Here is a 27,676-nt window from a genome sequence, read left to right on the forward strand (position 1 = left end):
CTCCAGATGTTTTGGGACTACAACTCCCATCATCCCTAGCTAACAGGACCAGTGGTCAGGGATGATGGGGGGCCGAGTTTGCCTATGCCTGGACTAAAAGCATGGTGGTAAATGGAACCTGACTGGACACCACCAGCACATTCCTGCTTTCCTCTGCAATTGTGAGGGCTTTTTAAAGAACAAGTGCTGTATTGTATGAGCTAGCTGATATCTACCACGTGTACTAAATCTGTATTGTCCATGTTATCCCCAGTTGTATGGGGTGCTAGCAACTGGGACTGAGCCACTGGAATGGACTGCTTGACTATTGCTTTCCCCCTTCCCCTTATAGGATGCTCTGGTGGCATTGTAATCACCTTCTCCTTTGAGCGGTTCTGTGTAGAAGCCCTTGGCCAGGGTGTTCGTGCTGCAAAGGAGCTGGGAAAGCAGGAAGGAAAGTGCTTCTTGCACTGCAGCAGGCGCCTAGTATTAATCCCAGAGGGTGGCAGGGAGCCAAGACCGTCCCAAATACAGCAGAATGGTGTAGTGACTGAAGTGCTGGAGGCCATCACTCTGCCTGAAAAAGTGCATTGTATTCTAGCGGTCAGTTGCTATGTCTTCAGTGCTAGATAATCTGGGAGCTGCCTGCTGACATAGCTGAAATAACTTGCAGATCACTGGATATAGCTTACAGCTGTTGATGTTTCTGTCTCAATTTTTAGGTGTAAGGACAGGTGGCATTTCTCTTGGGGAGGGCAGAGGAGTAGTGGGAGGCAGGCAGCTTCTGCATCTGCTTGGGCTGCTCTGTGTCACAGCTCCACACTCCCATCATTTTCTCCATGGCCATCTCTAGCTCATGCACAAGATTTTGCTAAATGCCAGCTCATGCAACCCAGCAAGTCCTCCAAGGGCTAAGAACTGTTTCTTGGACTGTACCACTTAGGCTGCAGGTGTCAGTCCTCCCTGCAAATATTAAAGGATGTAAGAAAGGAAGCTGTGCTGAGTGGCAGGCAGTGTTTCACCTTGAGGAACATCTTGAATATCCTTCCCTCCCTAGATTGACTCTAGACAGATTCTGCTTCCGATGAAGGTCTCGGTGTTTGGACTTGAATGTCATAAAGAGGCCCACAACTCAGAAATCTGCAGCCCGATACAACCCTTCTCACAGATCAGAGTCCTGGTAGCTGGTCATTTTGGTCTGGTACAAGGGGAGAGGTAGAAAGCGAGGAACTCGGGACTTGACCCTGCTGCCAGTGCTGCAGAGGAACGCTGCCTCTGGGAAACTGCGCAGGACTCTCTCTGCACTGGGAATTCAGAAGTACCATTTTTAGTTTGCATGTACAGCAGCAGGAAATTGAAGTAGCAGGAAATGTTTTCTTTCTGCAAAATCAAATGATTGTGCCAGCTATGTGAAACCCATTTCAAAGCTGCATGGTCAAGAGAGTGTGCTGAAAGGCTGAAGGGAGCGGCAGGGAGAAGAGGGTATCCCTTTCCATTTTGCAAATGTTTAGAAGCTGATTAAGCACTGGCTGATCTGATTGGCAGAGTGCCTGGTTTGGGGGAATATTGGAGACTGGGAAAGTGACTGAATTAAACAATCCAAAATAGTAGCCGTATGCTAGGACTTCAGAAAAGCAGGAAGGCCTTTTCTGGTTATAGTATATAGACTATAGCACTTGATCTCTTGTGGGCAGTGGGGGGAAGTGTGACTTTGGGTTGTTGTTTTTTACAGAGGATGGGAGTTTGTTTGTAAGGCCACTTTAAACCTTCTTAATCAGAACTCTGATCGTCCACACAAGGCAGTATTTTGGAAACTTGGGGACTTAAAGAAAAAACATAGAATCGGCTGTTTAGTAAAACTGGGCATCGAATGATGGGTTGGATTTGGGATCCTGCCCTTGTGGGTGCCTGCCCCTTGGTCTCTAATCCCTATCCAGACAGTCCCTTGGGAATGAGTCCAGTGAGTGTGTACAAGATGCACGAAGGAGGATAGAGGTGGCCCTAAAGCAGGCATAGGCAAACTCAGCCCTCCAGATGTTTTGGGACTACAACTCCCATCACCCTTGACCACTGGTCCTGTTAGCTAGGGATGATGGGAGTTGTAGTCCCAAAACATCTGGAGGGCTGAGTTTGCCTATGCCTGCCCTAAAGCATCTCCTGTCATCTTCTGCCTCCTTGCACTGACTTAAGAAGCAAACATACGCTGAAAGACGCATCTCATCCAAGGGGAAAAGCCATAGCTCAGTGGCGGAGTGCACACTTTGTGTGCAAAAGGTCCCAGCATCAATGCCCAGCATCTACAGGCAGAGCTAGGAAAGGCACAGTCACTGCCAGTCATTGCTGGATGAACTAAGGATGTGATTTGTTATAAAAGCAGCTTCCTGTGATCCACATTGCCTCTTCCTATGGTTTTCCTGGATGTGGGGCAAAAGACCAGCACACAGGTCTGCCAAGTTCACCCCTAGTGGCTGTACCACTTGTAAAACCCCATGGCACCTGCCAGTGTAGCCAAAGCCAGGCATCATTTGTGGTAATGGCAATAGGCAGCTGGCTGACATTTTGTTAGGTTACTTATACTTCTATGAGAAAATGAGGAAAGACGCATTCTCATAATACAGGAATTGATAGTGGAAAATGTAAAACACGAGAAGTTACATATATGGGTCTCTTACCTTACCACCATGTTTGCAGACAAACTTTTTGTTGGTGAAACACTAGTGCCTTACAGCAATAATAGCTACTGAGTTGTGCTCTGGGAACCAACAGAAGCTAACTGTGCTAATGTGCAATTAAAATGTGCTACCTGCATCTATAAATACTGCCAGCAATTGGTTGCTGATATGATACCAGTGTTTCTAAGTACTGGCAGCAATATAACTGGGAGTGGCTCTATAAGGAAGGTGAGCAGCTGTTTCAGCAGTCTGCCATTATAGCACCTGAAAAGTCTTATTTGTCATAAAATCAAAACAGTTTGCACTATCAGTACAGAATTTGACCCGCAAGAGGGAGAAATCTGACCTAATGGCAAGAACCTAGCATTCATTATTTCTTTTAACTTCGGGAGATGTTGAAGTTTGTTTAAAGGTTGGATAAATATTCCAGAGCTATTTTTGTATAACATTGCATTAGAGTTCATCCTGGAGAAATATCCTCCCTATTTAGCCATTCTGATACTAACAGCTGCATAATACATTCTTAAATTAAGACAGTTTACTCCTCCTCTGCTAACAGGCTTTTGTACAGTTGAGGTTTTTCTGTCTTTCTAGAGAAATGCCATTTTTGCCTACCCAAAGAATGGCATTTATTTATGAAGCTTTATTATTTATGTTTCACCTGTTTAACAGAATATAGACCTAGAGACTAACAATAAACAGAAAATAAATCAAAATATAAATGAAGACATATTGAAAATGCATATTGAAAATGCACATACCTAATAAATAAACAGCAGAAAAAAAGACAGCAGTAATATATACAAGCACTCAGATAAAAGCAGCCAACTGATAGACTGAAATACAACTGAAAAGAAAAAGTTTTTGACTCCCAGACGAATGCCAAGAGTGGGGAATCCAGTGACTGAGAGTGGCCATGAAAAAGCTCCTTTTTTGTCCATATATTGTGTCAAAAATTCAAGGCTATTGTGGAAATAAATTATGGATCCCATTTTAAAGGAATCATTCAACTAAAAGGGGTGCAATTTGTGTCTTGTTGGCCAGATTGACCTTTCCCTAGCAGAACAGTTTCCCAACAGAAAAATGGCTGCAGTCTATGACAATGTGCATTTGTAGGAGGGAGAAAGGGAGTTGCACTACGTCTGTGTGTGGCAAGTGTTTTCATGTGCTGCAACATGCTACAAGTGTACACTAAGGGTAAGTGTTAGTGCATGGAGGCTGAGTCATAAGCGAGCACAATATATGAGATAGAAGGCGTTTTCCTGCTTGTGTGGCAGTGAGCTAAGGCCAGGTGTCGTAACTTAATGCTCCCAAGCTTTTTAATGCGTGAGTGAATTTGTATACACCTTAACTTTTCTCTTAAACAAAGAGGTGGGTGCTTTTTGTTTTGTTTTTGTTCCTTCATACTTAACAAGTATACGGGGCTGGAGTTAGTCTACTTTGACTTGCACTGCTGCATAATGTGTCTCTCTCTTCTCCCCCACCCTTTCCAAGCCACTACTTTTTGTCAGCTAATAGCACTGGGTTTCCCTCCTACATATTGTTCTCAAATAGTTTCCTGTGTGCTGGCTGTCACAGTTGTTTAAGATAACTTCAGCCATCCGTTCTGATATGGGGCTGCCCACAAGGCCATGAAATGACAGGGAGTGGGGCCTGGCTCTGTCACAGGATTGTTCCAGGATCCTTCCCTGAATTTTCAGTTTTAAAAGTATCTGCCTGCTCCTTGCAGGTTTCTGTAAAGTTTACAGAAATGTAAAGGGGAAACATGCAGCGTTCTATCCAAAAGAGCTCAATAAGAAGAAAGCTTGCATTTTCAATGTTATGACCCACAAATGCAGCCTGGTAGTGTAACAAGCATGTGGCGCTTGATTTTAATAAAACCAAAACAGAACACAAATGTATTATTACAATTATTTCATAAATTAAGGGTTTCATCCCATGCTTATGCCCGCTGAGGGGACCTGGGAAGTGGCTTAAGTAACATATTGGGAGGTGACCCAGTCACAAGTTTCCCATCTCATGTGCCTCAGTGCTCCTATGTGCCAGACTTGGTTCTGTGGCTGAGGACCTGCATCAGGGACACCCTGTATCTGAGGGGGACACACACACATCCATGTCATAATTGTCTAAGTGTGCTTTCTGTTAGCAGACTGACTTCTTTAGAATAATGAAACCACAGATCAGGAAACGGTTGCTATGATGAATATGAATGTGCCTGGTGATTCCGTTTCACTCTGCCCTGCCCAGTGAGTCAGAGAAAGAGAGAGAGAATGACTGGTCTGATCTGCATGGAAATATGCATACCTTGTGGGGTGAGAAGTTGTGTGAGCTTGTTTTTTGTGACTTTTACCCTGATGTAAACTAGTTTTCTCTCTCATGATAGCTGCCATCAAGTCCCAACAGTATGCTAGAGGCAGTTAAACCTTGGTAAGATATTTGCTGACATTGAATATATTGCCCCAAAGCATAGTTCTGAGGTAAATTTGACTTTTGTCTTTCAGAACAAGCAGCCTAGAGGGGTATGTAGAATGCTTGAACTCAGCTGGGAGTAACTCTGTGACAAACATTGTGTGGAAAGTTCTGGTTTGTGAAGGGTGGATTTGTTTGTCTTCCCATATAGGAAACTATGTACATCGAGGATCTATTTCACTATGTGAATGGAAGGCAGAGCTGCTGATGGATTCCTGTAGCATGTAGATGTACAGATATATGTGCATACAGCGAAATGGGCACATCTTCATGTGGGTTGCAAAATACTGTAATTTCCACACATGCAGGCAGTAGTGAATCTCTACCATTTACACAGGGACCCTGTGGCCCTCCCAATGATCTTGTACTCCAGCTCCAATCATACTTGACAATTGGTTATGCTGGCTGAGGCTGATGGATCTTTTTGCATTAGAAGAAAAAGCGTTTTTAAAAAATACATTGTCCCAGAATGCTAGCTGAATAATGATGACAGCATCACCTGGAAAAAATACAGCAACTATGCCATTATCAATGATAATGCTCCCAGTTGCTGGACATCGCAAGGGGGAGAGCGCTGTTACACACAGGTCCTGCTTGTTAGCTTCACATAGCTGTTTCTCACCACAAGAACACAATGCTGGGGTGGGTGGGCCACTGGCCTGATCCAGCAGGACTCTACAGTGAACTGCCCTGAGACCTCCGGGTATAGGGCAGTATATTATTATTATTAATAATAATAATAATAATAATAATAATAATAATAATAATAATAATACGTTAAGTGCAATGTTTCTCAAACTTGGGTCCTCTGCTGTTGTTGGACTACAACTCCCATCGTCCCTAGCAAGCTTGGACAGGTAGTCAGCAATGATGGGAGTTGTAGTCCAACAGCAGCTGGGGATCCAAGTTTGAGAAACACTGATTAAGTGGGATTTTGTCACTCGAGTATCTGTTACATTTTCTTTCTTTCTTTCTTTCTTTCTTTCTTTCTTTCTTTCTTTCTTTCTTTCTTTCTTTCTTTCTCCTAGGGTGTCTTAATCTTCTAAAGTCTGCCATAAAAACCTCCCCAAACTGAAACATAACCCAGGAAATTTGGAAGTCAGGATGATGTAAATATTTTCATGCATATACAAACACATCTGTTTTGCATGGTATTTCACTAACACCTGGTTACCAAAGAGTGCTTGCATTTCTCGGTAGTCTTTTCAGGCATCTGAGTGTGGGGTGACTGGTGGCACTCTTCCCAAAACGCTCATCCTGTCAGATGAGCTCTATTTGCTTCTTTGGTTTTCTTATTCCTGCCAGAGCTGGGGCTTCTGGGATTTCTTTTCGCTGGGTCTGCAGGCATTATTGTCTCTGGCCTACAGCTGCGCACAGCTGGAAGCCACCTTCTTCTGGGCTGCCCAGAATGTCCTAACCTGATCTGTGCTCAGCAAAGGGTGTCCCCCAGGCTGTGGTGAGATCCATTTGCTGTGTTGCATGGCCTGCAAGCCAGTGTGGTGCATTTGTCTTCGCAGGTGTGGAGGAGCCCAGGTGCAAATCACAACTTGGCCTCCAAGCTGACAGAAGGCATGAAAGTGGATGACCTATTTCTTGGGTTGTTGTGAAGGAATATTGAGAGGACTCTTTCTGTGTGTGATCCTGAGCTCCTTGTTGAAACAGTGGGGTATATAAATGGCTGGGAGTATCTTTGACAAATACACCCAACTACATAGTTCAACCAACGGACAAATATTGTTCACAAGAGCATGAAGGCTTATTCCGTCAATGCATTGCCACCTGTAGTCTGGAAGAATATCTCCAATTTGGTGATTTGCCCTCCCCAGTATGCAGAACAAAATGGAGAATCCTCCCCCCCCCCCAGAAGACAGTACTACTGTTTTGGTTTTTCCTGATTAGCCATGAGGATTAGGACTGTTTGAAAATGTTTTTCAGTCTTTGGCTTGTTTTTCCCCAAACTATATCTTATAAATAGATATTGCACTTCCTTGTTTTACCTGAAAGGCAAGACAGGAATTTTAAAATCTATAATCATAGAAACATAGCTGCACATGCTGGATACCCTTAATCAGCTTCAGTAATCTGTGTCTCATCTCACAGTGGATTTTTATTTTGGATTTTAGGAGTGTTGCTGAGGTATCCGTTGCCCGCGCCCTGCTTGCTGTGCCATGATGCCTTTTGGAGGAATGGCTGCCAAACTAGAATGGAACCGTTTGCGGGCTGAGGGTGTGGGCCAGCACAACAATGCTGTTAAGTTCCTCGGCCAAGATTATGAGACCCTGAAGCAGCAATGTCTGGAGAGTGGCACCTTGTTTGAGGACCCCCAGTTTCCTGCCATCCCATCAGTCCTTGGATTCAAGGAACTGGGGCCAAATTCTTCCAAAACCCGCGGAGTTCGCTGGATGCGTCCTTCGGTGAGTATCTGCTTGAAGGGACCCTCGGAGGACCACTTTGACCTGCTGTTCTGCATTCTGTTAGCAGCTTTTATTAAAAGCCTCTTTGTTCATGGATCCAACTCTAGCATTTATTATCATTATTATTTGCTTCTGGTGGCCTCTATCCATCTTCTAATTAGTCCCGCTTTTCTCATTTGGACCTCTTGCTTTGCGCCTTCAATAAGTTTTAGTTGAGTCTGGGATCCAGCCCAACTTCAAATGCATTTGAGCTTGCAGAAGATCGTCTAGTCTGCAAAAGGGGTGGAGAAATGCCAGACAACCAATTTTCACACTTGAATATTCACTACAATAGAACTCTCTAGAGTTCCCAGCAGCTTCCTGTGTATCGATGGCACAGGCCCATGTTTTAGAGCCATTATTTAGCTGGATAGGATTATCCATTTTGCTTCAAGGTTTGGGGTATGTAGCAACATTTATATGCAAAGTCTCCCTCTAAGCTTTGGTATGGCCTGGTTCTTGGTGAGGAAAAAGTAGACCGTAATAGGGCATAGGAAGAAATCCTTTGATACAAGCATATGAGATCTGCACAAGCTGGTGCAAACCAAATCATAGATGATGATATCCAGTCAGTTGTGGACTCACAGCCTTAAACAAGCTGCTGTCTCACATTCCCCATCTATTATAAGGTGACAAAAATGCTGGCCTGCATACTGTATTTTTTTGTGTATAAGATGCCCCCAAGGTGATTCCTATTTTTTGGAACCCAAAATTTAGAAATTGGGCCAGAGCCCGAACCCAAGCCTGGGCCACAAGAGCCAGAGCCCAAACCCTGCCCAGACCATCTGCACCAGACTCCGAGCTTGAACCCGAGTCCAGGCAGCCTGCACTCAACCCTGAACCCCTGTACATTCACCATCTGGGTATAAGACAGCCCCCAATTTTTGACTAAAAGTTTTAAGCAAAAATTGTCTTATACATTGAAAAATACGGTATTTATTGTAAACTTGGTACACTCCTTATGTTGATAGACTATTGTTTCCATCATCTCTGACCATTGGTCATGCTGGCTGGAACTGATGGGAATTGTAGCATCTGGAGGGCCACAGGTTAGCCAGCTCTCTCCCCCTCTCCCCAACCCCGAATGGATAGATGAGAGTGTATTCAACTAAGTTTTTTTCAGAGTACAAATTAATGAACATGATTATGTTGGGTCCATTGATTTCAATGGGTCTACCCTGAGTAAAACTTGTTTGAGATTATAGGTGGTATTCAACAAGAAGAAAACATTGTCCACTCACATTAATCTTTTTAAGACAATCATTCCTGATTTAAGCATGTACATTAATATAAGCAATCCACATGTCTACTTGTTCACATGTAGAAAGAGCAATGAGATATTCAGGGTGGGTGGTGGGTGTTTATGCTTCCAGCCTTGAAGTATAAACCTCTTTGCAGCCATAAGGTTTTGCAGGTTCTGCTTCCGTTGCCCATCTGTTAATCCCCACACCACAGAAATATAATTTAAAAATGTGTGAACACTTGCAAATATCAAGGATTTTCCTGAAACTAAAGTTAAAACTAACGATTTCTGGTCAGAAAATAGGGCACCACAAAACACAGTCATAGTGTATGGCTCAAAAATTTATTATCAGCATTAGATTGCCAGCATCTGCCTGAACTGGCCACCTGTGCTTTAAATGGTCTGGGCGATAGCAGCTGCCTGGCTCAAGTGAACTCTGATGCCAACCATTCATTACTGTACTTCAGTGCCAAACTGAACCAGGAGATGTTCCAACATAGAGTCTCCCTTTAACACCAGAAGCTTTCACAAGTAACAGAATACTTCATTGAATGTGTTAGATTTGGTTTCTAGATTCTGCTGGTTTTTGTTTTTGTAAAAAAAAAAATCACTCTCCTTTTTTGTTATGGCACTTCAACTTTTTATGTAAAGCACTGCAAAAATAGCTCCTCAGCAAAGAACTTGTGCATTGTATTCATTTCTCACATGCACAGTAAAATAAAGGAAAATAAAGTTGCAAGAATCCGAAGATTTGTGTGTGTGTGTTCTTAAACTCTCCAGAATACATTTAGACCAACCCATAACCCAAGAAACCAGAGCAGGGAGGTCAGAGAGAGCAGGAGATACTAAAAAGAAGAGCAGCACTGAAGTGGGAGAACGGAACACAATATGGATCTGAGCCATAACAGTCTTTGCCTGTCTCCGTTTAAGGATGTTGCATTCATGTTGTGTATTCAGTGCTCCCACTATGTGTGTGTGAGTATTCTGAAGAACCCAGCCACAGTTTATATTCCATTTTTCTTTCCTCTTTGCAGGAAATTGTGGATGACCCTCAGTTTATCGTTGGAGGTGCTACAAGGACAGATATCTGCCAGGGGGCTCTGGGTGAGTAATGTGTGTTTATCCCTTGGATTGAGAGGGGAGCTGGAGGCACCATAAATGAATCTTAAGAGCAAGAAAGGATATTCCAAGTTTTCTGGTGATTTCAGATGATGAGGAATTTGCTGATACTGAAAACCTAGAGAAGAAATAAGGATATTAGGAATCCAGGTCCACTGGGAAACTGAGGCTGCATTCAGACAGCACTTCATTCCTTCCCCCTCGTCGTCGTCCTCCCCCCCCCCCGGCAAAGTTTATGTGATCTTTCACATAATATAAAAGCCACTTCTGGAAGTGCAGCGGAAGTTTAGTGGTCATTCCCCTATTAATTGCTTCCAGGGAAAATCTGTTTGCAACACCATTAACTGGGGGGGGGGGGGATTGGAGGATGAAATTTGGGGTGGTATGCCAACATAACTACTCTTTCCAGCCATTTTCGTGGGGGAATCGTAGCACACCTGAGCATAAAGGGTGGGATTGTGGGAACATGTCTGCTGTCTGCTTTTGTGTACCGCTATGCTTATGGGAGTGAGTGGAATTTAGTGTGACCTGGCAGTCAGTCAAAAAGCCACTGTTCCAAAATTCAGCTAGCAATGCAGTGTAAAAGGAATGTCAGAAACTGGGACAAAAGTGTAACCAGGAAAACTGGTTCAGCAATCCCCACATCTGAATGCAGCCTGAGTTGACATCTATTTCCTTATTTATCAGGTGACTGCTGGTTGCTAGCTGCTATTGGTTCCTTGACTCTCAATGAGGAACTTTTGCACAGGGTTGTACCCCATGGACAAAGCTTTCAGGAGGACTATGCGGGCATCTTTCACTTCCAGGTAAGGCTCATCTTTCCCACAGAAAGTACTTCAAAGGAAAGCCTGTCTCACAGGTGGATGGGACCCTAAGCTATAGAAAACGTAAAGCTGCAAACAGAGGAAGCCTTGGCTAAGAAGTGGAGTTATTCCTGAAGGGGATAGTTGCCCTGTTCAAACCTAATGTCTACTATCCCATTACCTCAACCCAATCAGCAAAGCTCATAGCTCAGTGGTAGAGTACGTGCTTTGGATGCAAACCATCATCAGTTCAAGCCCTGGCATCTCCAGGTAGAGCTGGGGAAGAACATCTAAGACCTTGGAAAGCCACTGCCAGGCAATATATATTTTACTAAGGTGGTGTAGTCCTCTTCCAGTTTAGTGGTGGAGCCTATTGAGCCTGAGCACCTATCTCAATGCTGCAGTACCCAAGGTGCAGGGTTCTTCAGGAGGAAGAGCAGGATATAAATTGAGGAGTTGTTGTTGTTAATAGATGGAGTGATGGACCATCTTGCTATGTTACTCTGCCTTACCTCATTATTATTCTCCGACTTCTTATTCTTCAGATCTGGCAGTTTGGTGAATGGGTGGATGTAGTGATTGACGATCGGCTGCCAACCAAGGATGGAGAGCTGGTGTTTGTGCACTCAGCGGAGTGCCAGGAGTTCTGGAGTGCTCTGCTGGAAAAAGCTTATGCCAAGTGAGTGCTGCCTCAGCACAGGTTATGCCCTTTTGTGTGTTTTTCCCCAGCAAGACCTGGTTTGGATTTGTTTCCGTTGTTCTTCAACTCACCACCCTCTGTAACTGGGCCTTCCGGTTTCCAGGAGGCCAGGTTTAAGGCTAGCCTACTAACCGCCAATTCTCTTTGCCATACAGGTTGAACGGCTCTTATGAGGCCCTGTCGGGGGGCAGCACCACAGAGGGCTTTGAGGACTTCACAGGTGGCGTGGCAGAGATGTACGATCTCAAGAAGCCGCCTCGCGACTTGTGCAGGATCATTTCCAAGGCTCTTGAGAGGGGATCCCTGCTTGGCTGCTCCATTGATGTAAGCAGTGCCCCAAAGAGGGAGCTTGTGGGATGTTCCAGATGTGGAATCAAAGTGGGGCAGCAGAGGGAGATCTGGCTTCCCTAATCTGGATCTGATATTTGTTCTGAGGCCAGGGATTCAGTCAGTGGAAACCTGTCAGAATAGAACAGTAGAATAGGCCCAAATGTTAACTCAAGTCTCTGTTTGGCTGTGAAGTTCCATTTCACATGTTCATCTGTAGCAAGAGACATTTGGTTGGTGCCCCCTTGTGTTAGGGAAGTGTACGGACAACCACCCTGTTTCAGGCAAATACAGGCAAAACAGTTCAGGTTGCCATTTTCTTTTAGTCTTTAGTTGAGTTCTTTTAAAAGTTAGAAAACAATGACGTGAAAAACAGGGACATATGAATAGTCTTGTTATGTGCAAATTAGTCAGCTGCTGGTCTGAGATCCATGCTTGACTGAGCATTGTCTGGGATGTTTGCCAAACACACATCTTTTAATTACTCCTGTGTTTTTAAAATGCAAGGAGAGAAAAACAACATTGGTGACCACGCACAAGTGCACACCAGTCTAAGCAAGAGAAATGGAATGGTGCCAAGTTGTGAAGGAGGAATGCCTCTGAGCCAAGCATCCTACGCAACAGCTTTTCCTTTCTCCATACCCACTCTTATTGCCCTGCATGCCTGCTCACACATTGTCCACAGGGTGATCTTCTATAAATGTCCATTTGTGAGTTGTAATAAGTCATCCCCCCTCACACTCCATATATATATATATATATATATATATATATACACACACACACACACACACACACACACACACACACACACTATGATCTAGTGGGCCAGAACTAATCTGTACATTATCAGAGCATTTGCTTTTCACTGTTTGTGTATTCTGAATAATACAAGTGGCCAGTTGGTGAATAGCTTGCAGCTAATCTATGGAATAGCTTTGTGTTGTAAAATGGGGATGGGTGAAGCTGCGGCCCTCCAGATAATGTTGATTTCCAATTCCCATCAGGCCAGCCGGTGTGGCCAGTGATGATGGGAGTTGTAGTCCTAACAAGAACTGGGGGGGGGGAGGGCTGGAGGTTCCCCATCCCTGCTATAGAATGTTGCCTTCAAATGTGAAGAGCTGGTCTTCTCTTGTTGAAAAAGTAAAGAAATCAACCTGGATGTTGTCAGCACTCCCAGTGATGATTCACCCATAGTTCTCTGTCAAGTTTCCAAATAACAGTTTTCCAGAAGTCAAAGCCTACACCCACTAAAGGGCCCATTTCCTATGGAACCTATGGAAACTGAGCACCTCTTGATGTAGATGCTGTAATGCCCACAGCGTTACTGCATGACTTTTGCATCCTTCTGAAATGAACAGGCTTGTAAGAGTTCACAGCCTCTTCAACATTGTGAATGAACTTTTGCCTGAGGCAACTAGGATATACAGGAACCAACACCGAGCTATGAACTGCTGCTGGTACATTGTGTTTAGCAGCCATTTTAGTCCGTTGCCTTTTGGAGAGAGGGGAGGGTTAAGCCTTTTGACCAGTGCCATATATCCTCTTTCTACAGATCACAAGTGCATTTGACATGGAAGCCATTACCTTCAAGAAACTGGTGAAGGGCCATGCCTATAGCGTCACAGGATTGAAGAATGTGAGTTTCTCTTCAGGGGGCTGTGGAGACCAATTCAAGGGCTTTAGCCATGTGTGTCGGTTGTCTTAATACCTTAACTTTGACAGGTGGACTATCGTGGCCGGCAGGAAGCGCTCATTCGGATAAGGAATCCCTGGGGTCAAGTGGAGTGGACTGGAGCCTGGAGTGATAGGTGGGTTGGACGTGTTCCTGCAGTGACATTAGTAGATGCCGTGCCCAACTGTGACATCTGATAGCGATCCCATTTAGGATGCATCCGGGTGACACTTAAAAAAATGTTCCGCAAATGCATTTGCCATCACTTGAACATCAGGTGATGATCTGCATGTGCAATTAAGCCATCACAGGTAGAATTTCCATCTCCTTTCTAACGCAGTGCTTTTTGATCTAATTAGCCATCTAATTAGATTTTAATTTGATCCTGACTTGTTTTTAGGAGGTAATTTGATTATTGTTTGATTTTATACCAGTGTTATATATTTGATGTTAGCCACCCTGAGCCCAGGGAAGGCGGGATACAAATAAAAGTTGTTTTATTATTATTATTATTATTATTATTATTATTATTATTATTATTATTATTATTATTATATCTGTTCCTCCATGAGCTGGAATGAAACATCAGGTTAGGGTCATGGGTAGCTGCCTAATAGAGTCAGATCAATGCACTGTTTAACTTAGAATTGTCTACACTGACTGGAAGCAGCTCTCCAGGGTTTCAGACAGGAGGGAGAATTGAACGTGGGACTTTTTGAATGCAAAGCATGGGCTCTACCACAGCCCTTTCCTGCTACCAGATAAAACTGGAAGGAGCAACATGTCACTAAAATTCTACTCAATACTGATCCAGAGTAGATTCCAATGTATAGTTAAAAACTTAGCACGTTGCAGGATTCTCAAAAAATAGACCAGAGGCAATTTTATTTCATCCAGCATTTGCTACTTGAAGGCAAATGAGCATAATGGTCACAAATCCAGTACGTTCAGGATTGGCACTGTCCATAAGAAATCCAGTTGCAGCAGACTTAACTTAAACTTACAATAACTTATAATAAGTCTAAACCTTAACACTGAGCACACTGTGTACAGAACACCACACCAGAAGGAAAAGAGACAGAAAGAATAACTGAACCCCAGGCTCCTTCTGGCCTCTTATTACAGTCAGCATGACCTTGAAGAAGAGATAACAGAACCAGTTTAAACCAACTGTACTCAGCTTCTCTGAAGGAATAACTCAAACATCATGAACCTTCTGCTTGTTTCTTTCACACAGAGAAACTTCAAGAACCCTCTTGAATTAATTAGAATAGGAGAGATCTCCACACATCAGCTCAATACCTTCTGCACTAAGAAATGCAAACTGACACAACATGGGGAGGACGCCCAGCATAACTGTCTTTCTGTTGCTATCTTAGCTCTTCTGAGTGGAACGAAGTGGACCCCGATCAGAGGGAAGAACTGCAGCTAAAAATGGAAGATGGTGAATTCTGGTGAGTTCTGAGACTTGTGGCATTGTTTGTTCCTGGTGTGTACACACAGAGAGACATGCAGATACCCCCAATAATTCCTAATTCTGCAGTGGGATATGCAGAAGCGTTTGATGCCAATTAATTGCCTCTTTAAAAAAAACAACAGAACAAAACACCCATAGCTCCTTTCTGTTTGTACCCTAAAGTTGTTTAAAGAGTATGTGTGGAAAGTGTTTTCTTTTGGCTTCAAGGTTCTTCAACATACCTTTTTGTCCCTGCAGGATGTCTTTTCGAGACTTTCTACGTGAGTTTTCCAGGCTGGAGATCTGCAACCTCACCCCCGATGCTCTGACCAAGGATGACATGAGCAGATGGCATACCACCCTGTTTGAGGGCACCTGGCGCCGAGGCAGCACAGCAGGAGGCTGCAGGAACCACCCAGGTAACAGCTGCCACCTATTCTTTGTCCGCCCTCTTTGGTTCTGATGGACCAGTAAAGTGACTCCCACATTCTGCAGAGGTGTGATATATAAATTCACCATCCTGGAGCCTCTGCTTGAGCCACGATTTGTAGCCTGATGTCCTCCTTTCTGGATGCCTTAGTTGTGGAAAACTACCTTGAGTTACCACTGTAGTTTCTTAAAAAAAGAAATAGATGAGGAAAGATAGGAAGAAGTAGGAAATGAAGATGAATACTGGTTGCTTTCAAATCTTGATAACCTTGTAGTATATTGTGAGGCTAGTTACTTGACTAGTCAGAGGCTTTTATTGACTCGTAGCAAACTCAAACAGTTAATCTAGGTATACAGTCACTACACACCAGTACAAAACAAACACAAGATTGTGCACCACCTTCCCTCTCCCCCTTGCAGCTACATTCTGGATTAACCCCCAGTTCAAAATCAAGCTCTTGGAAGAGGATGACGACCCAGACGACAATGAATTGGCTTGCAGCTTCTTAGTGGCCTTGATGCAAAAGCACCGGCGGAAAGCACGTAAAGCTGGGGAAGACATGCACACCATTGGCTTTGCAGTCTATGAGGTAACCCCATGTGGCTTCCTGGTGTGCCCTTTTGAGCATCATCACTTAATAGGAGCGCATTCCTAACCTTTGCCTGCTTTCTCTCTGTGTGCAGGTTCCTGAGGAGGTATGCCCTGAGCCACCGAAACCCCGTTACTGAATTGTGTGCGAGAATTAAATGGGTCGAGGCCACAGAGTGCTGCTCCCTATTCTGGATGGAATCTGAAACGTGTACCTTCCTCCTGCTTGATGCAAACAGAGACCCATAATGTTGTGTACATCTCTTTGATGGCTGCAGACCAAATGGTCCAGGCTGTATAGGTTCTAAGCTAGAAAGGGGGGTCCAATTCTGCACTGGATGCATCAACAAATTAAGCAAAATCAGTAAATGTGCGGTGGTTGCATGATTTTAGATGGGTTTGCCAGATGCCTTCACGAGACTTTAAAGTGGGATTGTAGTGCTTTAAATGCACGGTGTGAGTATATGTTTCTAGATATGCACGTGATGCCTAGGCCGTTGTCATCAGATGAAGGAGGGGGCTGCCCCTTTGCTGCTCTATATAATATACCTGAACTGTTTCCTGTCCCAGAACCAGGGCTGCCAGAGTATTCACCTGAAGAAGGAATTCTTCCTGAGGAACCAGTCTCGGGCACGCTCAGAGACCTTTATCAACCTGCGGGAGGTGAGCAACCACATCCGCCTGCCCCCAGGCGAATACATCATCGTGCCCTCCACCTTTGAGCCTCACCAGGAAGCAGACTTCATCCTGCGCGTCTTCACGGAGAAGCAGTCAGACACAGAGTGAGTCCATGCCTTCGGTGTGAGCTACTATCATCCTAGCTCCTAGGTCTTTGTAACGGGTGTATGAGCTTTCCTCGTGACTCAGCTACATTTCTGTAAATTAGCTTGGATGCTAGTTGATTTTTGGGGGGTTAAGAAAAGGAAGGCGCTGAGCAGCAGAAGATACTCTAGATGTTGGAGAAAAGACTCAAAAGCTAGTTGAGGAATAGACCTGACTTGTATTCCACCCATTGTCTTTATCCTCACAGTGGCTTTCAATGTTTTGCTGCCTGAGTGAGCTGCACAGCAAACTTCCAGATACATCTATTGGGACTGCTCTCTTGAATGGGGACAGTCAAAGTGGAGATGTATTCTACCATATCTCTTGCCCTTCTGCCAGGCTCTCCTCCATCTTCTCAGAACTAGAGGCTTTCCTAACATTGTTCTTTCTTCTCCAGGGAGCTGGATGAGGAGATCAGCGCAGATCTGCCTGATGAGGTAACACTCCAACCCAAGACGGGCAGTTTTAAGTGTCAAACCTCCCTCTTTTTTAATTCTGACTTATTTATGAGAGCATTTAAGTGTGTGTGTGTGTGTGTGTGTGTGTGTGTGTGTATTCTGCAAATTTCACTGTATCTGGGTCTTAAAGCAGTTTACAAAAAGTAAAAACAATACAGTGTACAAAATTTAAAACATCAAAGATGATAATACCGAGACAAGTATTCATGGTGCAAATGCCTCCTGGAACAAAATGGTTCTAACCAAGCGTGTGAAGCTCAGCCTGTCTGATTTCTAGTGCGAAGGCGTTCCATAGAGTTGGGCTCGCTACATTCAAGGCATGACTCCAGTGTTGGATTAGGAGCTGGGAGAGCAGTGTTTGAATTCCCACTTGGCCGTGAAACTCACTGGGTGACCTTTCAGCCTACCTCACAAGGATGCTGTGGAGATTAAATGAGGAGAGGGGGAGTGATGTATGCCACCTTGAGCGCCAAAGTTGGGCTAGGAAAGCAATAAATAATACTTTGGTCCATGGGGGGTGATCTCTGTAATTGGCTTGGGACATAAAGGGGCAAGGCGGTTCTTAAGGTATCCTGGGCCTTAGTTGCTCAGGGCTTCGTACACCAGTACAAACACCTTGAACCTGGCCTGGTAGGAAAGGGGAAGCCAATGCAGGTCTCTTAACCCTGCCTTTTCCCATTATCCATCTAGCTGCAGCAATCTGCTCTAGATCAAGCTTTGAGATGAGTCCCAAGGACAGCTCCCCATAAAGCATGTTGCAGTAATATAGTCTTGGGTTACTGTATAAATCACCTGCACATAATAAAATACTTTGTTGAGCATTTGGCTAATGTCCCTTCACGCCAATGTTCCTCCTTCTTAAAGCTACATTTTAAATCATCCTTGTTGGTTAAAACAGGATGGGATGAAGCGTGGAGAATTAAGGGAAGGGAGAAAGCCAGCTGATGGAAAGCGAGAAGATAGCATTTAATGATGGGAGTGTGTAAGATGCTGTCAGTGGTTTTTGAAGATAGCTAGAGGGAAAATTAGGTAGTCAGAGCAGTGCTTCACCTGCTGGTCCTGGTTTTTGTTTCCTCAGGAAGAGATATCTGAGGATGATGTGGACGAAAACTTCAAGAACATGTTCCGGCAGCTTGCAGGAGAGGTAGGTACTGTGACTCAGCATTCCTGTCAGTTTCTTCCCCCTTCAGTTGTTGTGTGCAACGAGCAGGTAAAGTAGCGCCAGTGGCTTTGACAATGTGGAAGTGAGAAGGTGTCAAAGGAGCCTGTTCACCGTGGAAAGAGGACTTCACTTGGATCAGAGACCTCTCTGAAGTCTCCTTCCTTCAACCTCATCTACCTCACAGGGGTATTGTAGAGATAAAATGAGGGTGACAGAGGCATGCACATAGAACTTGGAGAATGGAGGGAAAGTTGAGGGGAAGCACAATAGATAAATATCATTGAACAGAAGCATGCTTGTGATCTCTGGAGGAAGATGGCAATAGTTCATTGGAATATGAATTTGAGGCTGAAGGGCTCATAGTCCGGACAAATTTCCATGACAATTCAGTGACTTGGCCTTCCTTGATGTTGTCCAGAACCATCCCTTAATACTAGGGATGCTTGAAGAATTTAGTTTCTGAATTCTGATACAAACTGAGTTTCAAATCTGGGACTGAGTTTCAAATCAGAAAGCAATTGTCTTTCTGATTTCACACTACTCTGAATTTTGTGATGCCATTCTTGGCTCAAAAAACGTATACCAAAACATGTAAATAAATCTGTTTTGTACATTTAGTAACCCATTTATTGATGCAAAATGCATTTAAATATATATTTTGGAATAAAATACATATTTAAATATTAATTTTGCTGTAGATAAAAACAACAACACAGAATTGCAGATTGGTGTAGAAGCAGGGCACAGTGAACTTATGAATAGACATGTATGTGAAATCAACATGGATTGTAGATAGAGTGATCTATTCATCCCTGTGCATTGATAGGCTGCCCGAGGTGGGATCAGAGCCTGAGGAGTTAGGAGTGAGCTGCTTTTGGACCCCTGACAATCTCTGAGCCATGAAATGCTCTTTTAATGATCTGCCTTCTCTCCCTTCCTCCAGGACATGGAAATCAGCGTCTTTGAGCTCCGAACCATTCTGAACAGAGTCATTGCCAGACGTAAGTGCTTCTTATTCAGACTCCTGGCCTATGCTGTGGATATCTCTGAACATCCCATCCAAGTGTAATAACAGTGTCTCTTTCCTCCCTCGGCCAGACAAAGATCTGAAGACGGATGGGTTCAGCATGGATTCTTGCCGTAACATGGTCAACCTGATGGATGTATCCTTTCTGCTGAGAAGGGAGAAATGGGGAGGGTTATCTTGGTCAAAGAAAGTGGGGCAAGGATACAAATCTGCTCATAGCATAGAACTACAGGCAAAGGTAGTTTTGCGAGGGGGGGGAGTGTTATTATATGAAGCTTAATAGCCTAAACCTACTGACCAAGTTTGCACATCACAATAAGCTGTAGTTAATGGTTATCCCTGGCTTCATTTAAGTCTGCACCAGGGATCATGCTTCATTTCATTCCCCAAAACCCAAGATTTGTGCTTAGCTTACTGATTTCGAAACACCAAAAAGTAAGGAATTGTGATTTGTTTTCTCCAAGTAGATGTGAGGAGGGAGAGAACAGCCTCTTAGATGCTAACATGGTTCCCTTTAGATACTGTACTACAGCTTCCATCAGCTCCTGCCAGCATGGCTTCTGGTCAGGGATGGGAGTTGTGTATACCATTACCTATGTGAAGGGAGCCCCTGTGGCCTCATGATGTGTTCATCATTTACGAATGCAGAGTAGGACAACTTTTGAGGTAGTTGCCTCTTTATTCCTCTTAGTTGTAGGCAGGCAGTTGCTTTCAATTGTGCAGCCTCTGTGTATAGTTTGTCCTAGCCCTATAGCAGGCCAGAGACTTATTGTAACTTGCAATTGTTCGCATATTGTGGGAGCCAATCTGTGTTAGTTGAAGGTCATGCAGATTCTCTGGCTTATTCATGGTCGCACTGCTCACAGAAGTGTATTAGGCCACTGTATTTTGTTGCAATTCCCCTCTTCATACACGTGTGTAATTAGTGTATGTGTTGTGAGCTGTGCTTTGGAGGCAGTTGTCTGCTTACATTAGACACTTCAATGTGTCAAGATCTTGGGAGCATTCAGCCAACAAGATAAATGTACCATGAGATGGGCCTTATTTTATCTTTCTTTTCCAAATAATTTTTATTAGCTATCCAAATTAATACAGTGGTACGTCGGGTTACAAACACTTTGGGTTACAAACTCCGCTAACCCGAAAGTAGTACCTCGGGTTGAGAACTTTGCCCCAGGATGAGAACGGAAATTGCGCGCCGGCAGCAGCAGGCGTCCCCATTAGCAAAAGCACGCCTCAGGTTAAGAACAGTTTCGGGTTAAGAACGGACCTCTGGAACGAATTAAGTTCGTAACCCAAGGTACCACTGTACAAATAAAACTTAATTAATTTAATTTAATACATTTTTTAAAAATCAGGTTTCCCGCTCCTGTTGCCAACATATGTCCATCTCTTCTGTTGTTGCCACATTCTTTTTTCTTGAAATCCTCTTAAAATCCTCACTAGATGTAGATGGACCTTTTCCCCCAGTACTGGAATGAAAAATATGGAGAAATATTTTCTGTTGCTAGCCCTTTCTTGCTAAAATAGAACACTATCATTATGTAAATTTTCTTTCCCCTCTCTTCTACTTCACTTTTCACTTCACGTTCCCCCTCTTTATTTTTTGGAAGTGAAAGCGTGTGTGTATATCTCATTCACTCAATATCACTGTGGCCTAGTGCATGATTCCTAGCTGTTCATACCTTTCCCTGCTATTCTCGCTTAAATAGAGTGCTTCATTCTATTGTACAGAGCAGTTCAGAAGTGCAGCCACTCCAAGGTGGCAGACGTGTGGTACTAATGCAAAAGCATTAGGCTGTCTTGTGTCCAACTGGAAGACAAGGGTGGGTGAGGTGAACCTGGAATCCAGCCAACACTATCTCTAGGCTTCTTGTTTCTGTCTTCTGCCATGTTGAGCTTACACCTTCCTCCTCTATTCAACTCGCTCCCCAATACTTTGGGATTAGAAGTCCTCCTTTTTGCACTTAATGTCTTCCCTTGACTCTTCTGCTCTTCAGAAAGATGGCAGTGCTCGACTGGGCCTTGTGGAGTTTCAGATATTGTGGAACAAGATTAGGACCTGGCTGGTAAGAGAAGCAGACTTGGCTTGTGTGTGTGTGTGTGTGTGTGTGAGAGAGAGAGAGAGAGAGAGAGAGAGAGAGAGAGAGAGAGATGTGCTCAACAGAACCTTCGGTGGGAGGAAGGGGCTTAAGGATGGCAAGGGAGTGTGTGTGGAGGAAGCAGAATCTCAGCATCATCTTCTTTCTCTATCATGACAGAATGTCTTTCGCCAGCATGACCTGGACAAGTCAGGCACTATGAGCTCTTATGAGATGCGCCTGGCTTTGGAAACATGTGGTAAGCATGGAAGGGGATGTTTCCAAACACTTTGGTGGTGGGTTGCTGGGATCCTTATCGGCTGCAGACCCTGATATTGTGACTGTGCTATGTAGTCTGAATCCATACCAGTCTCCTACAATAGCATTATTTTCTAATCGCTATCCAGGGCTTTTTTTTGCCGAGGTGGGGGGCAGAATTCATTTCTCAGAATCTGAACACAGAACCACTAAACTATGCCATCTGAGGAGGAGTGATGGTCTTTCTTCTCAGACTTCCTGTGTGGAAGCAGTTCGGCCTTTAGTTTCTAGTGCCATACCCCTACTGGAACAGCTTTGGATTTGGCAGCAATTCATCAGAACTGCACGTGGGTAGAAAAAAAATATTCTGTGACTTGAGAGCGAAAATTCTCCTTCAGCATTCCTTTTCTTTAAAAAAATCAGGAAGGACATTTGGCAACATCTGTGTGGTAAATATAGGCGCAATCTTAGACCAATACAATTAGCCAAAGATGGTCCTGTGCCCATCTTCACAAGTTTTCACACTCTTACCCCACCCCCCGGGGTGCAGTGAATATTGAACTGTTTTTTCTGGCCTTGACTCTTATGCTGAACCTCATTAAGGCAGAGAAGGCCTCCGTTTCTTTCAAGCTGGTTTAACACTCCCATTTCTACCTTTTTAGGCTTCAAACTGGACAACAAGTTGCACCAAGTGGTGGTGGCACGTTATGCTGATGAGTCATTGGGCGTGGACTTTGATAACTTTGTCTGTTGCTTAGTCAAGTTGGAGACGATGTTCAGTAAGTGGTTCTGAGAAGGGAGCCATCTCTCTGGGCAATCTGCCCAACGGCGTGTAGGAACATGCCTTTAGGCCTGAAGTGCACACACTTGTATTTCTCTATTGGTGGCAGTTGGTATAAAACTGCTATCCCAGACAAACTGTTCTTTTGGGGTGTAGGTAACGGCTACACAGCTATCACTCCTTATTAATTTCAGCTGGGTTTCTCCTCGAGAGAAAAGAGGAGGAAGTAGCTCCCTCCAGACAGGCCGCTGCTTGTGGTAGGCCTTAGATAATATCTTAGAGGTTATCACTTTCCTCTGGTGATGGTTATATGGACTCAGAGGGGACATAACACCCCCCACACACTTGGCTTGTCAGTGTTTCTGCTGTAATGGACATTCTGCCAGCAGTGAGGATCAATTTGAGCCCCTCTTGGCTTTTGAAATGTGATGGTGTTTCGCCTAAGGATGTAACGTATCCTGGTTCCTGGTATACAACAGATTCTCAGTGTACCAACTCCTTGCCAGGTTTTGAAGGGCAAGTCTCCTTTTGACAGGGTTTAGGTAGGAACATGATAAATCAGGAGCCAAGAGCCACATATAGTTCACCGCTCTGACAAGAAGGATATTTTAACTATGGCCAGCAGGCCGCCAACTGAATGCATCAAGAAAAATAAACAGGCAAGGAAATTTATGAGTAGGCATTTTTAACATTCATTGTGCCTACAAGCCATTGAAGATCAATTCAGTGCTTACTGGATTTAGCTGAGGCCCAATTCCAGGCATCCTTGGACAGGCCATTTCGGAAGTGGTGGTCTGCCTGTGGAGCTCCATCCCTAGATATGTTTGTATAGTTCCTACTTGTTTTGTATTTAAAACATCAATTTAAAAGGATCTGGATTGCTCCAGCCTTTATTTGTAAGTTTCCTTAGGGATCACCTTAATGAGAACAGATGGAACAGAAGTCCTTTCAATGACTGATCACCTTGTGTTTTCTCTTAAAACTCTCTAGGATTCTTCAATAGCATGGATCCTGAAGGCAGTGGGAGTGCTGTGATGAACCTCGGTGAGGTAAGAAGACTGAGGCAGGACTTGAAAGGTGACAGAAAGTGCGTTCACAATATTGCAGCCCTGCTGTCCCTTTCAGAGCTCCTGTCATGCGTTAAATGTGCGGAGGGCACTTAATTGATTGCATCAAACTATTCATTGGAAAGGTTGGCCACTGAGAAATTGGAAGGGATGAGAAGGTTGACAGCAGAAGGCTAGGCGGGGAGAAGTGACAGGAATGAAGCCAGGGAATGAAGAGGAATAGCCCATGTTTTTGCCATGTTGTGTGGAGAGAACCATTGTGTTTTGGTGATGGGTTGAAAATGGAGAATAAAGGAGGAAGAGACGATAAAGGTCCAAGGCCTAGTGCCTTGTTAATTTGGTGGCAAAGTGAGGCGCTAGTCTCAGGCAGCTAATAAATGTAGGGAGACCATGAAGGCTGTTCCTGCTGTGTCCCTTAGCTATGCCCTTCTACTGGAAGCCTGTTCTGCAACTCCTCATCTAGTCTATTGTCCTCAGACGTGGTGGAGGACAGTACTAAAGTAAGATTCAACTGCCAATCCAGTAGAGTTCATTGGGGAGGGTACCATCTTGTCCTTTACCTCGGGTAGCCAAATATCTTGGGCCACGCCTGAGTCAGATTTAGGTGGTGGGGGGAGCAGTTTATGGTCCAGTTCTTCATCTACCTTCTGGCCCCTCACAGGTGTACTCACTCTTGCTTTCCTTCTCTCACAGTGGCTGATGTTCACAATGTGCGGCTAAAGAAGAGACAGGCGTTTGCTGAGACGACCCTCTTGGACTGGGCTGCCCCAAGTGCCTCCCTTACGTTAGGCTGACTGACCTAGGATGGCCCATTATCCCTATTTCTTCCTCTTACCTCCTCATTCCCAAGCTCAGAGCCTGCTTCCATTTTCCCCCTCCATGAAACAGACACAGCCGGTACCCTGTGATTTAAGCTCCCTTACATCACTTATTTAGGGGGATCAAAAGCTCTTCTATGGGAGCTGGGCAGAGAAGGAACAGCTCTTATCCTGCTGTGAGTGTGGCTTGTGGTAACAGCAGCACTTAGGCGATCAGGGGGTAGTGAGAGAAGCGCATGGGTGCATGTTGGGCCATTGCATGCAGACATTTGTGTAGCTATACCCTTTGCCAGGAGGAGGCCTGCCTGCCTTCACAGTTATCAAAAGGAGGCAGGGGTGCGGTTGTGCCCTCTTCTCAAAGGTTGGCCTCTCCCTACTCACCGGCTACTAGCAATTTGGATCTTGCACAGAAATCTCGCTTGTTCTCTCGCCGCTCTGAGCATTGCAAGATCCCCTGCTCTGCTTTTCTCCAGTAAACTCGGTGGCAGGATGGAAAGGGATCTGTGTCCTTAATTTAACTCTCAAAGAGTTTTCTGAAGTGATGGCATGACCTCCAGAGCTGGTGCCAAAAGGGTGGTGAAGTCAGTGTTATTTGTCAAGACAAATAACTGGCCCCACTGCCCACAAGTGCCACCATTCTCGCTTTGCACAGAACATCCATGGAAGTTGGAGGCACAGGAACAGAGGAAACTGCCTTGGTCCATCTAGCTCAGCATTTCTCCACTAACTGGCAGTGTGGCTCTCCAAGTATATCCTCCCTTTTACTAGGAGATGCTGGGGATTGCACCTGACACTTTCTGCATGCAAAGCAGACACTGTCTACCACTGAACTACAGCAGTTTGGCGTTAGTGGGAGAGAGTTATCTGTTTGCACGCTAGTCTCTTCTGAGTTAAGAACTGCACTGCAGCCTCCTTGCATGCACACTGGTGAAAGAAGAGGGCTTTGGATAACTTCACATTCCTTCAGGTTCCCAAAGCATCAGAGTTCTTGCATCGTTAGGACCCAGTACTCAAAATAAGTAATTCACGCTTTTAAAGGCCAAATTTTCAAAACAATAAAACATCACAGCTGTGGCAGTGCTTTCAATCTCATTGTTACATGTTTGGGCAAGAACCCTTTTTAAAAAGCAAAACCAAAGCATTCAAGAGTTGGGGAGGACCCCGCAGGCTGCCTCAAGTGTCACATGAACTTGATGCAGTATCCCTAATAGGTGAAAGGATCCAGAAGTTAAGAATGAAGGATTCTGGCTCCTTGCACCTGATGGGTTAGTGACAGCTGGGAGCACCTGGTACTGCTTTCTTGCTGGATTTGTAAGCACAGGCTTGCCTAATCATTACAAGCCTTGTGGAAGCACTCTGACAATAGTTTTAAAACCATATAGTAAATACACAGATTAGCCTAAGCAAAGGGTGAAGTCCTTTGTTCTGAGGACTGTTCCCATGCCTGCCTTTGACTTGCTCTGTCGCCTTGGCCAAGTCCTTTTTATGCTTTTAGCTTTTACCTTCTGAGTGGAAAAATAGATACAAATTCAGGAGTGTGTTGCTCTTAGATTGCTCATTAATGCTAATGGCTACAGTGTAGTTGAATGCAGTGCTGCCTCTTTCATTCTTATACCTTTCCATCAATTTCCTGTGATGAGGACAAAGATCCCCACTTAATTGCAGTTCCAGCTCTCTGCAAGCCTTCCAGCCTAGCACTGTAGGCAGCCTGAGGCAGGATTGGTTTTCTACTGCGACGTGTTCCCAAAATGGCTGCCTCTCTTTGGATTTACTAGTACAGAACAACTGCCAGCCTTTGGTGCTACTTTAGCATGGATCAGAATCTCCACTCCCTGTTAAAAACGTCATTGAGAAAAGTGGGGTGTGGTAGAGTCCTAATATAGCAAAGCTGTATGAGATGGGGAAAGGGAAGATCTTAAAAGCCACCTGAGTTATTGCTTGATACACAAACATTGCAGTTGCCTCATTTTGATGTCAGTTGTAATATCTGATGCTAGTGGTAGGGAGGTTATTCTTTGGATTGCACCTGTAATAGGTAGCACTTGGCCCAAGTCATACCTCATGTCTGGCTCCTGAAAAGGGTTCTGAATTTGGTGTCCTGAGCTAAACCGGGCAGATTAAGAAAATGGGAGTCTGCTTTGCATAAATTCTGTTTCTGAGGCTGAGATTTGGGGGGGGCTAGGATGCCCCAGTAAGGTCAGAGGCAGATAAAACAAAACATGGATGTGAGGGTTTTGTGTAGCCATTCAGGGCTGAGGTCAAGTACCTCTGAGAGCAGGATACAGAGGCATGTGCTGAAGGCATAAGGGTTAGAAGCCCTACTCTGCCACCTCCATGTGCAGGCTTCTTCAAACACTGCCAATGCACTCCCAAGTTAATCTCTTCCCCATCTCTCTTTAAAATTTGCCAAAAGAAAACTGAAAATGTTCTGGATGCCAAATTCCCATGCTGCATTCTTCACTTGTCTAGCCCTTAGTCATGCTGCTTAATTCTTCACCCATTTGAGAATGTAAAATGGGAGTTTTCTGAAGGGTACATTCAAGCCAACTATGTACAACCCAGGCCACTTAATGGAAAGGAGATGCTTAGGTGAGATGCAGCCAAATTGGATTTTTCAAAATGGAACAGCAGGCATAGGCAAACTCGGCCCTTCAGATGTTTTGGGACTGCAGCTCCCATCATCCCTAGCTAACAGGACCAGTGGTCAGGGATGATGGGAGTTGTAGTCCCAAAAACATCTGGACGGCTGAGTTTGCCTATGCCTGTTCTACAGTTCTTCTATGTACTCTCATTCTTTCCTGTCTATATCATACTCTTCACTCCCATGAGGGCATTTCCAGCTTCTGGGTCTTTTCTTGCCTCCGTTGTGAGGAACCTACATGCGGCATATCCTCCTGCCCCATCACCAGCCCAAACCCCTTCATGGCCCCTGTCTATATCTAGGCTGCTCATGCCCTTAGTGCTTTGTTGCAGGGACCCACAACCACCTGCTGCCTTAGAATCCCTGCAGAACTTGGCTGCAATTATAACCACTTCAGCTCAGAGGGCAGAGCTGCCTCCTCAGTCTGATTTGCGACATATGTGAAATAATAAATAGAGATATATATATATCAAGCTATGTTTATTCTGACATTTTTATTGTATGTATATAGAAAATGTTGATCTATACATTTATCGCTGTATATATTTAGGGGTGGGGGTGCTCCTTGAATTTGTGTCAATATCTTACTGGAGAGTCCAGCACTAGCTCTTAGGGTCGGAGGCGAAGGCACCGGAGGGCGGTCTCGC

The 27,676-nt window shown here is 44.5% G+C and overlaps 1 protein-coding gene and 2 long non-coding RNA genes across 5 annotated transcripts in view; 2 read left to right on the forward strand and 1 right to left on the reverse strand.

The window, feature by feature from the left end:
* The window catches only part of CAPN11 (calpain 11), a 31,639-nt gene extending 4,141 nt beyond the window's left edge, over window positions 1-27,498 (forward strand). For 2 of the 3 annotated variants that reach the window (XM_081187269.1, XM_081187271.1), the window contains exons 2-22: window positions 7,244-7,534; window positions 9,851-9,920; window positions 10,623-10,741; window positions 11,284-11,417; window positions 11,594-11,762; window positions 13,321-13,404; window positions 13,491-13,576; window positions 14,820-14,894; window positions 15,155-15,315; window positions 15,746-15,915; window positions 16,010-16,021; window positions 16,485-16,696; window positions 17,134-17,173; window positions 18,273-18,338; window positions 19,300-19,357; window positions 19,455-19,519; window positions 21,384-21,452; window positions 21,645-21,723; window positions 22,385-22,501; window positions 23,494-23,552; window positions 24,264-27,498. In XM_081187269.1, the coding sequence (XP_081043395.1) occupies window positions 7,289-7,534; window positions 9,851-9,920; window positions 10,623-10,741; window positions 11,284-11,417; window positions 11,594-11,762; window positions 13,321-13,404; window positions 13,491-13,576; window positions 14,820-14,894; window positions 15,155-15,315; window positions 15,746-15,915; window positions 16,010-16,021; window positions 16,485-16,696; window positions 17,134-17,173; window positions 18,273-18,338; window positions 19,300-19,357; window positions 19,455-19,519; window positions 21,384-21,452; window positions 21,645-21,723; window positions 22,385-22,501; window positions 23,494-23,552; window positions 24,264-24,290 (2,118 nt within the window). In that variant the 5' untranslated portion in view covers window positions 7,244-7,288 and the 3' untranslated portion in view covers window positions 24,291-27,498. Of the gene's footprint in view, window positions 1-6,148; window positions 6,230-7,243; window positions 7,535-9,850; window positions 9,921-10,622; window positions 10,742-11,283; window positions 11,418-11,593; window positions 11,763-13,320; window positions 13,405-13,490; window positions 13,577-14,819; window positions 14,895-15,154; window positions 15,316-15,745; window positions 15,916-16,009; window positions 16,022-16,484; window positions 16,697-17,133; window positions 17,174-18,272; window positions 18,339-19,299; window positions 19,358-19,454; window positions 19,520-21,383; window positions 21,453-21,644; window positions 21,724-22,384; window positions 22,502-23,493; window positions 23,553-24,263 lie in introns of all 3 variants that reach the window. The other variant, XM_081187270.1, reaches the window with a different exon arrangement.
* LOC308583397 lies at window positions 1-27,498 on the forward strand. Its single transcript, XR_014006196.1, has 2 exons — window positions 1-76; window positions 27,115-27,498. It is a non-coding gene; the product is annotated as an uncharacterized lncRNA (long non-coding RNA).
* The window catches only part of LOC308583396, a 443,390-nt gene that overhangs the window by 315,638 nt on the left and 100,076 nt on the right, over window positions 1-27,676 (reverse strand). The gene's annotated exons all lie outside the window — the stretch shown is intronic.

This window comes from Podarcis bocagei (genome assembly GCF_964188305.1).
Source record: "Podarcis bocagei genome assembly, chromosome: 3".
NCBI lineage: Eukaryota > Metazoa > Chordata > Lepidosauria > Squamata > Lacertidae > Podarcis > Podarcis bocagei.